General features: G+C 46.9%; 1 protein-coding gene across 1 annotated transcript in view; it reads right to left on the bottom strand.

The window, feature by feature from the left end:
• AK4 (adenylate kinase 4) overlaps positions 1 to 2,533 on the bottom strand; it is an 80,495-nt gene extending 77,962 nt beyond the window's left edge. Inside the window, exons 1-2 of the mRNA XM_006147536.3 lie at positions 2,461 to 2,533; positions 1,762 to 2,035 (exon numbers count right to left, since the gene is read on the bottom strand). Coding sequence (XP_006147598.1) covers positions 1,762 to 1,906 — 145 coding nt within the window. The 5' untranslated portion in view covers positions 1,907 to 2,035; positions 2,461 to 2,533. The remainder of the gene's footprint in view (positions 1 to 1,761; positions 2,036 to 2,460) is intronic.
• Between the last annotated feature and the right edge of the window lie 9,924 nt (positions 2,534 to 12,457).

Here is a 12,457-nt window from a genome sequence, read left to right as displayed (position 1 = left end):
AAGGGGAGAGAGGCATTTGAAAGAGCACAGAAACTAAAATTCAGAACGGAGCAAAATTCACGTGGGGCGGAGGGAACACAAGGGAAGACAGCAAGTGGAAAGTTTTCAAAACCCCTAAGAAAGTGCAGAAATAAGCCACTCCCATCGCTCTCTAAAAAAATGGGAAGGGCCACTGGTCCAGCGTTAGGGGATTCGCTGTGAAGCCCTTTGTGCCTGGAGCAAACAAACCACCCTGTTAAGCAAGGAGGCCAGCAGGTAGCATGGTGATCAAGCCTCTGGACTCCCACAAGATAGATGGTGGTTCAAGTCGTACCAGGTGCTTGAAAAAAATCACTTAATTCCACCCTAGCTGTGTCTTCCCTGGGGTCTCCATACTTACCATAGCGCATTCTTTCCCTGGGCTATCCTTTCTCTGAATCACATTCCAAACACAGAAAGAATAGAATGCATTTGAATGCGGTATTAAAATTAAAATAGACCCACTGGAGATAACACCCACAAGAGAAAAATCAGGGTATAATCTGGTACACATTACTCCCCTGGCCTCAGGCAGAGGAAAGAGTTGTTTTTCGTTTGGGAGGGGGGAGATTAAAAGTAAAAAGCTTGCTTAGACAACTGCTTAAGTGGAAATGAATAAACTCTGCCCCGAGAGACTTTAATTTTTTGCTTTTCAGTTTTCCTTGTTTTCCACTCCTGTCCTCCACCCACCTCTTCAAATTCATCTGTACTTCAGAAATATAGGTCCCTGGACAAATTAGCCCAGGGGGGGGCACTCACGGCCTCGGACACTGCAGAGAACAGAAGGGACACTGAAGGTCCCGTTTGCGATACCCAGTTTTCATGAAGGAGTCTCTAATTACGAGCATCTGCATCCCAGAAGGGTTCCTTGCAGGTCGCGGTCTTCTTAATGCAGCACAACGGGACCTACTGCCCTTTAACACGTCTTGGTTTTAAACTGGAGTGATCGTGGTGGGGTGGGGGGGATAAGGGATGAACTGAATATCTATCGTCAGACTAGGAGATCAGGCGATCGGCATCCCCAACTCCACCGCGCCAGCCAGAAGAGGCATTCTCAAGAGAAACCATTTGCTGTTAGGCTGGATTCGTGTCATTTATCAGAACACTCTGCTACTAGTCTCTTAACGGCCAGGCCCGGGCTTGGGGAGGAGGGGGAGTTGGTGGGTGAGTTTACCTTAGAAGGTGGGGGGAACAAACAGGCCTTTCAGAACCACCTAGGGCTCTGCCTGGAGGCGCGAGGTGGCACGGAGGGGCTGGAGAAGCCCGGAACTGCAAGCCCCGCCCGACTCCTACAGGTGGGCGGCGCGCGGCCTCCGGGACTCGGGCTAGAGGAGGGGGCGCGCGGCTCACCAGGGACTCGGGAAGGAGTGGGGGACTGAAAGGGCTGGGCAGCTTTCCTTAAGGAAGCGGCGCAAGGGGGGAGCACGGGGCTTTTCGCTGCCCGATTCTCGCTCCCTCTGCTGGGTGCTCACCGGCTTTCCCGAGGCAGGAGGAGCCGGGTGGGGAGAGGAGCCGCGGGCACCTCCCACCATCCTCCCGGCGAGCCTCGGCCTCCTCCCGGGTGCGGTTAAGCCGCGCGGCCGCGGTGCATGCGCCCCGGCACGTACGAGTCTGCACGACCACAGGCGGGCGGGGCACGGGCGCCGGAATCGCGGAGACCCGGCCCCTCTCGGCCGTTCCTCTCCCCAGCCGACCCGACCCCGCTCCGGCTCTCCCCCGTCCCTCGCCCCCGCAGCCCCTCACCCGTGTTGGCTTTGATGTTCTCCCGCAAGAAGTGGCCGCTGGACAGATGCTGAAGGCCAAAGTTCTGGGCGATCCTCTGGCACACGGTGCCCTTGCCCGAGCCGGGCGGCCCGAGGATGACCGCGCGCAGGAGTTTGGAAGCCATGGCCTTCGCGAGGAGGGGGCGGCCAAACGCGCAGCCCGACAGCGGCCCCCGAGGGAGCCCGGGGAACTTTGTGGCTTGACCCCTGCCTTTGGCACCCTCCGCTCGCGCGGAGACTCGCCGGCCGCCCCTACAGGGGAAGGAGAGACTTTTGAGACAACCCCTCCCCTCAGCCCCGCGCCCCGACCGACTCGAAGGCGGAGTAAGGCGCCACGCTACACCTCCCCGCCCTCCTCCACCTCCTCGCCCCCACGCCGAGCCGCAGAACTCCGGGGCCCCGCCCTGCGCGGCCAGCCTCCAGGGTCAGAGGGCAGCCCAGCCTGTCCCCCTGGGTCCCTTCCTCTATCTCGCTCCCCGCGCTGCCTCTGAGGATGGGGCTGGGCAGCCCGGCATCCCCTGCCAGGCTAGGGCGAGCCAGAGAGCTGGGATAAGGGGGTGACTCGAAACGCGCCCCCCGTCGCCCCAGGCACCGGACACCCTGCCCGGCCCCCGCACGTGGGCAGAGTCCCGGGCGCGCCTCGGCCCCTCCCCAGCGGCTGTCCCCTCCCCCGGGGCGCCGGCTGGAAGCAGCGCTCCGAGAGGCTTCCAGCCCCGATCCCGCTGGGCGGCGCCGCCTCTGCCCGCCCAGTCTCCGAGCTCCGGCCGGCCGCGCGGGACTCGCGCCTTACGTAAGCCGGGGAGACCGGCCCCGCGCGATCCTCGGGCTGGCGCCCCCTCCTGCCCACCCCGCCTTCCCCGCCCACGTGCTCCCCGCGACCCAGTGGGGGCTGCGGGGGCGAAGGGAGGTGGGGACAGCGCCCTCAAGAAACCCCCTCTGTGTGTGTATGTGTGTTTGTGTGTGTGTGTGTGGTCGCCTAGGGATCCAGTCCGCTGTGAAAGAGGAGGGAAATTACAACTTATTGAACGCCTACTGTGCATCAAGTTCAGAGCCAGGTGATTTCATTATGCAACAACCTTTCCAGGTGGTTTCAGGTTAGGTATTCACAGACGACGGAACGAGGCTTGTAGTGCAGTCTTTCGCTCATCGACTCAGACGTTCGACAAAAGTTTACTGAGTGCCTACTAGGTGCCAGACACTGTTTATTGCTATGACCAAGAGATCAAATTTTGCCCCCTTGGAAGTCATGTGCCAGGGTGCGTTTGGACCTCGTGATTCCACGGCCCCGGAGCCTTAGCAAAGAGGGCCGGAAGGGATCTCACTCACCTGCGCCCAGGACCTTATAGGTAAGCTGATTCCAGAACCTCCGCTCCTGTCCAGTTGGTGCTGCACTAAAGCTCACCCCGTGCAAATGAAGCGCTCCTCTCCTCTCACCCTCCCCTGCGTGTCTCAGTCTGTATTCTCTTTTCAAATAATTATTTAATTTTTATCATTATTATTATTATTATTTACTCTGCTACAGGGCACATGCACAAGTGGGAGAGAAAGAGAAGAGAGAAAGCAAGACTTCAGATCCAGGGCTCAAACTGTGGTTGGCCATGTAGGAGTCCAGACCACCTGCTGACCCCTGTATTCTCTTTTTTTTTTTAAAGAGAGATTTGGTAGAGGGCACATATATGCTCTCTGAAGAGACAGACAGAAAGTGAGAAATCACCCTTCCAGGGGAGGGGGATGACTGTGCTACAATTCCTTCTCCTTCAGTCTCTCAGGATTTTAGGCATGCACACACATGAGTTTCAAATCGCTGGGTCCGAGACTAGAACCACAGTCGGCCATGTGGGATTCTGGCAACTTAACCAGTACACAGTCCGCTGGTCCTGGCACATATTCTCTTAATTTTGTTTCTGCCTTCCTTGGAGCTCTCCATTTCCCACCCCAACAAGTGTAGTAACTGCCGCTAAATCTGCTTCCTCCCCATTTTCCATGCAGTTGCCGGAAATACTGCTAAAGTAAAAATCAATTTCTGTTATTTCCCTGCTTCAGATATTATCCTCCCTTCAGGATAGAGAATCTTCAGCAGGGGGATTGGATCGGATCCCTTCCATACATACAGCTTTGCTTTCCCCACCTGCACGGTGCTCTTCTGTCTTCCTTCTATAGGCCCCCTGCCTTTCAGGAAATCCTGTGCAGAGTTCTGAGAGCTACTGCCCAGGTGAGGGACATAAATAGTGGGACAGTATGGAAAAGAGGCTCTTTTCTATTTCTGGCTGCTGCAAGTTGAGGGACACCAGGCAAAGCCTGATAATGTATCCTGTCAGCAAGCCCCGTTCTTCCTTTTCCTCTTGTACATATGGAATTAGCCAGACAGCATCTCTGGGCCACCACCCCTGGCCAGCATTTGTTCCTTAGATTCATTTCATTTCCCTATCTCCCTCTAAACTATCACAGTGTGCTGTAGACTTTATCCTCAGCTCCTCCAGCCCTTCACCTTGAAACAAAGAGGAAGAACTTCCCCTGGGGGCAGGGTGGGAGGTTGACTTCTTTTCTCCCTTTCTTTCCTGCGCTGAGCTCTGTAAGTATAGCAGATACTTCTTTGCAGTGGTTCTCAGAGTGAGCATGCATCAGAATGACCCAGAGACTTGCCAAAACACAGGCTGACCCCACCCTGATGGTGAGGCTGGATTTAGTACACCCCAAAGGTCCCTTTGTAACTGGCAAGAATTGATGCTGGTACATGTATACACTGTAACCCATCAACATATACAATTATGTGTCAGACCTCAAAATAACCATAATTGATGCTGTACATTTGTACAGGAAAGATTGCTTTTAGCCAGATGAACACACCAGATGAACTATAGCCCAGTCTTGCCCAATCACCCAGTTCTTTTGCCTGCTTTTGAAATGTCTTTACCGACATCACCTTATAGAGGCAGGGATCCGTGTAAGTCATTCACTTGGTCCTAGAACTTGATGCTTTTAGAAGCTTAAATTGTGAAACAGAGGGTTGTGACACAAGTAAACACATTAGAGAACCCCGCAGAGGCTGGAATCTAGCCTTTCACCAAAGACCCATAACAGGCCATCCCTGTGCAGAGTCACCGCAGGGTCTCTTAGCCCAGCTGGCCTCAACTTGGAAGTGCAGTAGAAGAGGAAGAAGCAGACTTTGGAGCCAAATACACCTGGAAGCAAATGGCAACAGTCCCACTCACTAATTCTGCAAGCCTCAGGATCTCTGCCAGCCTTAGTTTGCTAATCTGTGAAAGGGAGATAATGCTCCTCTCAAAGGCTTGTGGTGGCACTGAAATGAGATGCTATATACAAACTAAGTATTTATGAGTAATCATAAACCTCACCATCATTATTATTAACCATGGGCCAATGACTTAGCCTGTCTGTATTTAGTTCCTGAATTGTGAAAAATAAATGAGATGGTATTTTGAGAGGGTTTTTTTTGTTTTTTTTTTTGTTTTTGGTTGCTTTTGTTTTGTTTTGTTTTTGTTTTTTGCTATAGGGCACATGTGCTCACCAAAGAGTTAAGGAAGACAGACAAAAAGTGAGAAATCACCCCCCAGGGAGGATGACCATGCTGCAGTCCCTTCTCCATTTCCCTCTTAGGATTTTGGGCACACATACACATGCGCTCGACATGAATTTCAAGCTGCCAAGTCCAAGACTCAAACCACAGTTGGCCATGTGGTAGTCCAGCAACTCAACCACTATGTTACCTTCTGGCCCCAGTGAGATTTTTTTTTTTCCGAGAGGTTTTCGCTATAGGGCACGTGCACTTGCCAGAAAGACAGAGAGAGACAGAGAGAAAGGAAGCAAGAAATCACCCCCCAGAGGGGATGGCCACACCACAATCCCTTCTCCTCTACTCTCCTCTTGGGACATGTGCATGCGAGCCCAAGATCCCAAGAGGAGAGTGGAGGAGAAGGGATTGTGGACTCGAACCGCGGTGGACTACATGGGAATCTAGCCACATATCCATTACGCCAACTGCTGTTCTCCCCAGTGAGAATTTGTACATAACCTAGTGGGTTGGCTTATTGCACAGAGTAGTATACTGCTCAAAAGAAGCCAGATAGCACATGGCAACTGGAGTTTGGCCAGGTCTGCCTGATCCACACCAGGCTCTGATGCAAGTGCCCACGATCTGATGGACTGAAGGACTGGAGAAAGGAGGTCACAGTGTGAGCAGACCCTGTGGAAAGTGCTTATCTCTCTTTCTCTCTCACATGCGCCCTATCATAAAGACAAAACAAACCAAACAGCTAGTAGTGCTCTGGCCCTTGGAGAGTAGTTCTCTAAATGATAGCTGTTCTTATCACGTATATTCTTTTTTTTTTTAACGTATATTCTTGAAACTGCTTCCTATTTCTTTTGTCTAGAGTTTTTAACTCCTCTATAACATCTATCACAGTGTGCAAGTTATTATACATTTTGTTTGCCTCCCCTTCAATACTGTAAACTCCAAACTTTCTGTACCCACAAATATATGACACTTTGTGCTAAGTAAGCTATTAATATTGGCAAGTTTCCAATTCACTTTCATAACACACTCAACATAGCACTCTCAACATTAAATCCAGCCCCATTGCCGTTCATGGTAGTACAAAGTCTGTATTTGATGACACTTTCACGTTTATCAGATTCTCACAAATTTGCAAAGAAAGTAGCATTTAAAAAAAAGGGGACCAGCAGATGCTATGGTGGTTAAGGTGCTGGACTCCCACATGGCCGACCATGGTTCGAATCCCATACCTGGTGGCTTGCTTTCTCGATTTCTCTCTCTCTTTTTCTCTCACTCTGTCCCTCTCTGGTCGAATTAAAATAAATAAATAAATAGATGAATGAATAAGTAAGTAAATAAATAAATGAACTTAAATAATTCTTTTAAAAAAAAGAAAGTGGCATAGACATTCTTACTCTTTTTTTACAGGTAAGAAAACTGAGAGGTTCAGTGAACCGCCCAAGGCAACAGAGGTGGTTGTTGGTGCAGCAGGGTCTCAGACCCAGATGTTCTCAACTGAGCACAGTGCATTGTTTTTCTTAGCTTTGATCTTCTCCATACTGTCATAATTTTGCCATCTGGACTCCCACATGGCCGACCATGGTTCGAATCCCATACCTGGTGGCTTGCTTTCTCGATTTCTCTCTCTCTTTTTCTCTCACTCTGTCCCTCTCTGGTCGAATTAAAATAAATAAATAAATAGATGAATGAATAAGTAAGTAAATAAATAAATGAACTTAAATAATTCTTTTAAAAAAAAGAAAGTGGCATAGACATTCTTACTCTTTTTTTACAGGTAAGAAAACTGAGAGGTTCAGTGAACCGCCCAAGGCAACAGAGGTGGTTGTTGGTGCAGCAGGGTCTCAGACCCAGATGTTCTCAACTGAGCACAGTGCATTGTTTTTCTTAGCTTTGATCTTCTCCATACTGTCATAATTTTGCCATAACCTTATACCTCTTTGGCCCTTGTCTGCTTGTCATGTTTCTTTAAATCAATTCAATTACTGACCATAGTAAAAAGATACACTACAATAAATACAAGAAAAATAAAATAAGGCAAATAAAAATAAGGCTACCAGATACCACCCTGAATCTATTGTCTATTGATTTGCTAGGCTCAATTTTATTTTAAAAAGGGAGGGAGTAGATTATCCAGTATTAGATGGTTAAGATATACATCATCTCGGGCCACCAGATGGCATAGTGGTTAAGATGCTGGACTCCCACATAGCTGACTTTGGTTCAAGTCCCAGACCCAGTGGCTTGAGAATCACACCAGGCATGTGTATGTGCATGCCCAAAATCCCAAGAGAAGAATGAAGGAGAAGGGATTTCCTCATGGCCATCCCTCCTGGGAGATTATTTCTCTCTGTCTCTTTTCTGTGTCTCTCCAGGGAGCACACATGCCCTATGGCAAAAATCTAAAATTAAATAAATACATTTTAAAAATTAAGATATACCTCATCTAGGTGAGTCTTTCTGCTTATCTATAATCCTACAGCTCAAAATAAAATTATAAAGGGAATACCTTATCATTCAGTTTAACATTATTTAAAGGCAGACCTATGTACCATCTTTCATCATTTCTAGCACCACATCAAATTATCTCTTGCACCATTGGGCATACGTTGTATGTACTCTAGTGTACCTCAAAATATACATTTGAAATTTAATTGGTTTAAGTTGATTTCTGCCATGAGTGACACCGCCATCACAATTGATAGATATGACGCTGATCTCACCTCTAAATGTAAGCCCTTGTCTTCCCAACCATCGTACCACTCCAGCGTTGTCTTTCTATCATCATTTCAGGTTTACTTCTGTTATGTTTGATGGAGACTGCAGGTTCCTTGAACACAAGGCCTCCACACAGCTAGTATATAGTGCAGTATGTGGCAAGCACTAAGCAGAAATTGTTGAAGGTCAGCTCCATGGCACAGTAGGAACAGCTGCTCGAGAGAGGTCTGAGTCCACGTGACTGCTGTGATTCAAGTCCCAGGACCAGTCACCCTGAAACACACTGGGCCAGGTGAGTACCCAAGATCCAAAAGGCTGAAGGAAGGAGATTGTGGCATGACCAGATGCTGTAGAAAGGGCCTCTCTTTCTCTCTCTCTCTCTCTCTCATGAAAGACAAAAATGTTGAAAGGCTGGGACCAGTAGTTAGCGTAATGGCTACATCACTGGACTTCCACGTAGTCAACCACGGTTCACGTCCCGGACTGGGTGGCTTAAAACTCACGCCGGGCGCTTGTGCGTGCGTGCCGAAGATCCCGAGAGGAGAATGGAGGAGAAGGGATTGCGGCGTGGCCATCCCCCCTGGGGGGTGATTTCTCACTTTCTGTCTCTCTGTCTGGCGAGTGCACATGCCCTATAGCGAAAACCTCTCAAAAAGTAAAAAATGTTGAAAGACTGACTGCTGAATGAATGACTAGATAAAGAGAGTTTCTTTACCTTCTCTGAAGCTTCTTTGGACAGACAAGAAAAAGGCTAGTGACTTAGACATGCCAAGATTCAGAGAAGAAAATAATGGAAAATAATGGGGAGAAGTAATAAGATATCTATCCCAGCGTGCCCTGCTCCTTTATCCAATAAATCTCCAAGAAATCAAAGGTTATATAAAAAGAAGAATAAATATTGGATAAAGGACTAACATGGTATTATTTCTGACCATTGTACATTTTTTGGGGGGGGGGAGAAGTTTTTTCGCTATAGGGCACGGGCACTTGCCAGACAGAGCAAGACATAGAGACAGAAAGTGAGAAATCACCCCCCAGGGGGGATGGTCATGCCACAATCCCTTCTCCTCCATTCTCCTCTTGGGATCTTGGGCACGCACGCACACGCGCCCGGCGTGAGTTTTAAGCCACCAGGTCCGGGACGCAAACCACGGTCAACTAATGTAGGAGTTCAGCAACATAGATAGCCATTACGCTAACTGCTGGTTCCCAACCATTGTACATTTTTACAAGTGAAAGAATCAGCCCCCAGTTTTGTCAGCCCACATCCTTATTAACCTGTAATGTCATAACTGTGATTGAAAAGAGGAAGCAGCATTTATTTTACAAGCCTGCTCTCTGACAAAAACAAGCAAACAAAAAAAAAAAGTTCCCAAACAATTAAAACGAGAACTGGGAGAAGAGAAGTAGTCTTCACATTTACCTGGTATGACCCACTGTTCTCCAGGAGCAACTGACTGCTTCCACGTCATTCCCAGAATAGCAGTCAATGATAGAGGCACTCTGTCAGCAGATGATGTTGAACTCCCACCCTGGTCTTTTCACAGTGAGACACTAGAAAGCAAGGAAATACTGTCGTGTTCGTCTCTGCAAACATCATGATATAATATAATGCCTTGCCCTGAGCTGGCTCTGATTTGTACATCCGGTAGTAGGGAGGAACAGGACAATGACTCACACTCTTCACCCTATCTTCCCCATTGACCTCGTCTCTAGCAATCATAGAATTTCTTCTAGAAGTTGCTTTGAGATTAGTAGGTCTATTAGCTGCCAGGGAGAGTGAAGCTTCTTCCTGCTCCAGCTGAATGAAGGGATTTGGACTCTGCGGAGTTTATTCTGCCCAAGTTTAACTCAGCAGGACTGGGTAATGTAGGCAGAATTCCACCCATAAGTGCCTTCTAGGTTTGGACTTCTGATAAGGGCAGTAAAGATTATAATTGGTATTTATAAAGTACTTACAATGAGCCAGAGAAATTCTAAAATAATAGAAGATAGATAGACACAATTATACAAACATAGGGAAAAAATGTTTCTTAATTGCCAGAGGGTACACATACTCATCAGAGAGATGACAAGATAGAGAGAGGAAGAAAGCACCCCCAACAGGGCATGGTCCTATCTCAGTACCTTTGCTTCCATTTCTCCATTCTATCAGAATGTTGAGGCATGTGTACACATGCACTTCCTGTGTTTTTTCAAGCCACTGTGGCCAGGATTCAAACTGTAATTGGTATGTGGGATCTGACTTCTTTGAACAAGGCTATATAGAGCTATTGCTAAAAATTGCTTTTTAAATGCTACAATGAACTTATATTGAGTGTTTCCTATTTGCCAGGTCAGTTCTAAGTACCATAGTGTGTGTGTGTGTGTGTGTGTGTGTGTGTGTGTTGTGTGTGTGTAGTTACAGAATATATGAGTGGTCTTCAAAAAGTTCGTAGGAGTGCATATTATGAAAAAGCTATCTATGGATTTCAAAGTTGTTTCACACCAAAGTCAAGTCACACTTTAATTCCATGTTCCATGAAGTTTTTCAAGTACTCATATAATGAGATACACTATAATAATATAATCTGTTACGTAAATAATTTCATTCTTGTGATAATTCTATGACGTAGGTGGTCTAGTATCGAGTGTACATCCTAGATCTTAGACTGAAGCAAGGTATCTGGTAATTGCTTGAGGTTCCATAGCTAGAAGAAGCAGATTAAGAACATAAAGGATACTGCTTCCATGCTTTTTTTTTTTAAGTCCCATTATGTTTTTATTAAAATCTCACTGTATGATAGTATTTCAGAATTGAAAAAAATAATTTCAGAACTGGCTTTAGATATGGAAATGAGTTTGTTCAGTGTCTTGCTCCCTGTAAAAGGAGCCATCTTCTGTTTTTAGGTTTTTATTTTTTTAAACAGAAATCCATAGTTTTTAATTATTGTGCTGTGTTGAGCCACAAATCAAAAAAAGTAACACTCTTACCTATTTTGTAGAAGGTAAAACTAAGACACCAACAGGTTAAGTCATTTATCCTCCAGTGGCATTGAGCCAGTAAGAGTAGGGCATCGTATTAATAGATGACGGACAAAACCATGTATCCACTACACCCTCCTGGGGAAGAGGGCTCTAAGACTCTGTCGGGAGCATGCTGCACTAGACTAAGTCTGTAGAGAAGTACTGCCAATGAGAAGGCCACCAGCAACCAGTGAAAGTTCCCTCCCTATCAGGACTGTCCCCAGGGTCTAACTTACATCTGCCCTCACAAACCTGCCAGTTCGTCTGCCAGCCTCCTATAACCAACCTGTTGCCACATCATTGCCGTGTCCCAAGTTTTGCTGCTGGACTCCTTTGATCTGAGCTTGACTCATTGTTGATTTGGCTCTCAGAGGGCATTCCCACTTGGTTCTTCATCTCATGACACTGGCCAGCATACAGTTCCAGGAGTGAGTTCCAGCTGTCCTTCCCCACCACAACCAGCCTCTGCCACGCCAGTCCCAGTCTTGGCTCCCATGTTACCACCCCCAATAACCTGAGTGGTCATTATGGACAAGTCATTCCTAGACAAAACCAGAATGGCAGAAGAAGTTAAAAGATGTGCCCTCTTGGGGGGATTGCACAAAGGATGAAGAGAAGAAACAAAGATCACAAATGTAATGACAAAAGTTGAAAGAAGATACACTGATTAAAAGATTCTGAATTCTAAGAGTAGAAAGCAGAAAAAAAAATTGATGTTAAGAGAATGGACTCTAGAAATAGACTGAGAGGTTCAAACCTTGGCTTTGCTGCATCATAGGGTAACTACAGCAATTAAGCTGTGCTTCATGTTTATTTCCAGCTAATAAATGGGGAGAGTAGCAATTCTTGTCTCGTAGTTGTTGTGAGCTTAAATGCAAAGCATCCTCACACAGGCTTGTAATAAATACTGATTCTAGTTATGGGAAAATGTTAAAGCTACAATTTTTACACATCACAATTGAAGAACTAAGATTCTTTTTGCTAAAATCTTATACAACCTAACCCCATAGACATTTTTAGTAGTTATCCATAGGTAATCGCTCTGGTTCTACCTCATTTGTTCATTTAACAATATTCATCCAGCACCTATTGTATGCCAGGCACTGCATTCATCCTGAGATTCTTCCTGTTCAAAAGAGTCCCTCCTTTCATTGATTTACAAATCATCAATAAAAGGAACTCAGGTTAATGAGTAGTTTAAACACCTCTCTCAGGAAGCTTCTAAATGACAGAGAGAGAGGATTAAGTTTTCCAATGAAAAAGAAGTCAACAAGGTAAGCTAGTTCAAACACTAGCCAAAAGCAGTCCAGGTTGCACTGGTCTTGGGGTCAAAAAATATACATATATATCGGGACCAGCAGTTAGTGTAATGGCTATGTCGCTGGACTCCCATGTAGTCGACCGCGGTTCACATCCCAGA

The sequence above is a fragment of the Tupaia chinensis genome, unplaced genomic scaffold, assembly GCF_000334495.1.
Source record: "Tupaia chinensis unplaced genomic scaffold, TupChi_1.0 Scaffold000215_1, whole genome shotgun sequence".
NCBI classification, from domain to species: Eukaryota; Metazoa; Chordata; class Mammalia; order Scandentia; family Tupaiidae; genus Tupaia; species Tupaia belangeri.
The sequence above is the reverse complement of the archived record's forward strand: the minus strand, read 5'-3'. Positions and strand labels throughout refer to the sequence as shown.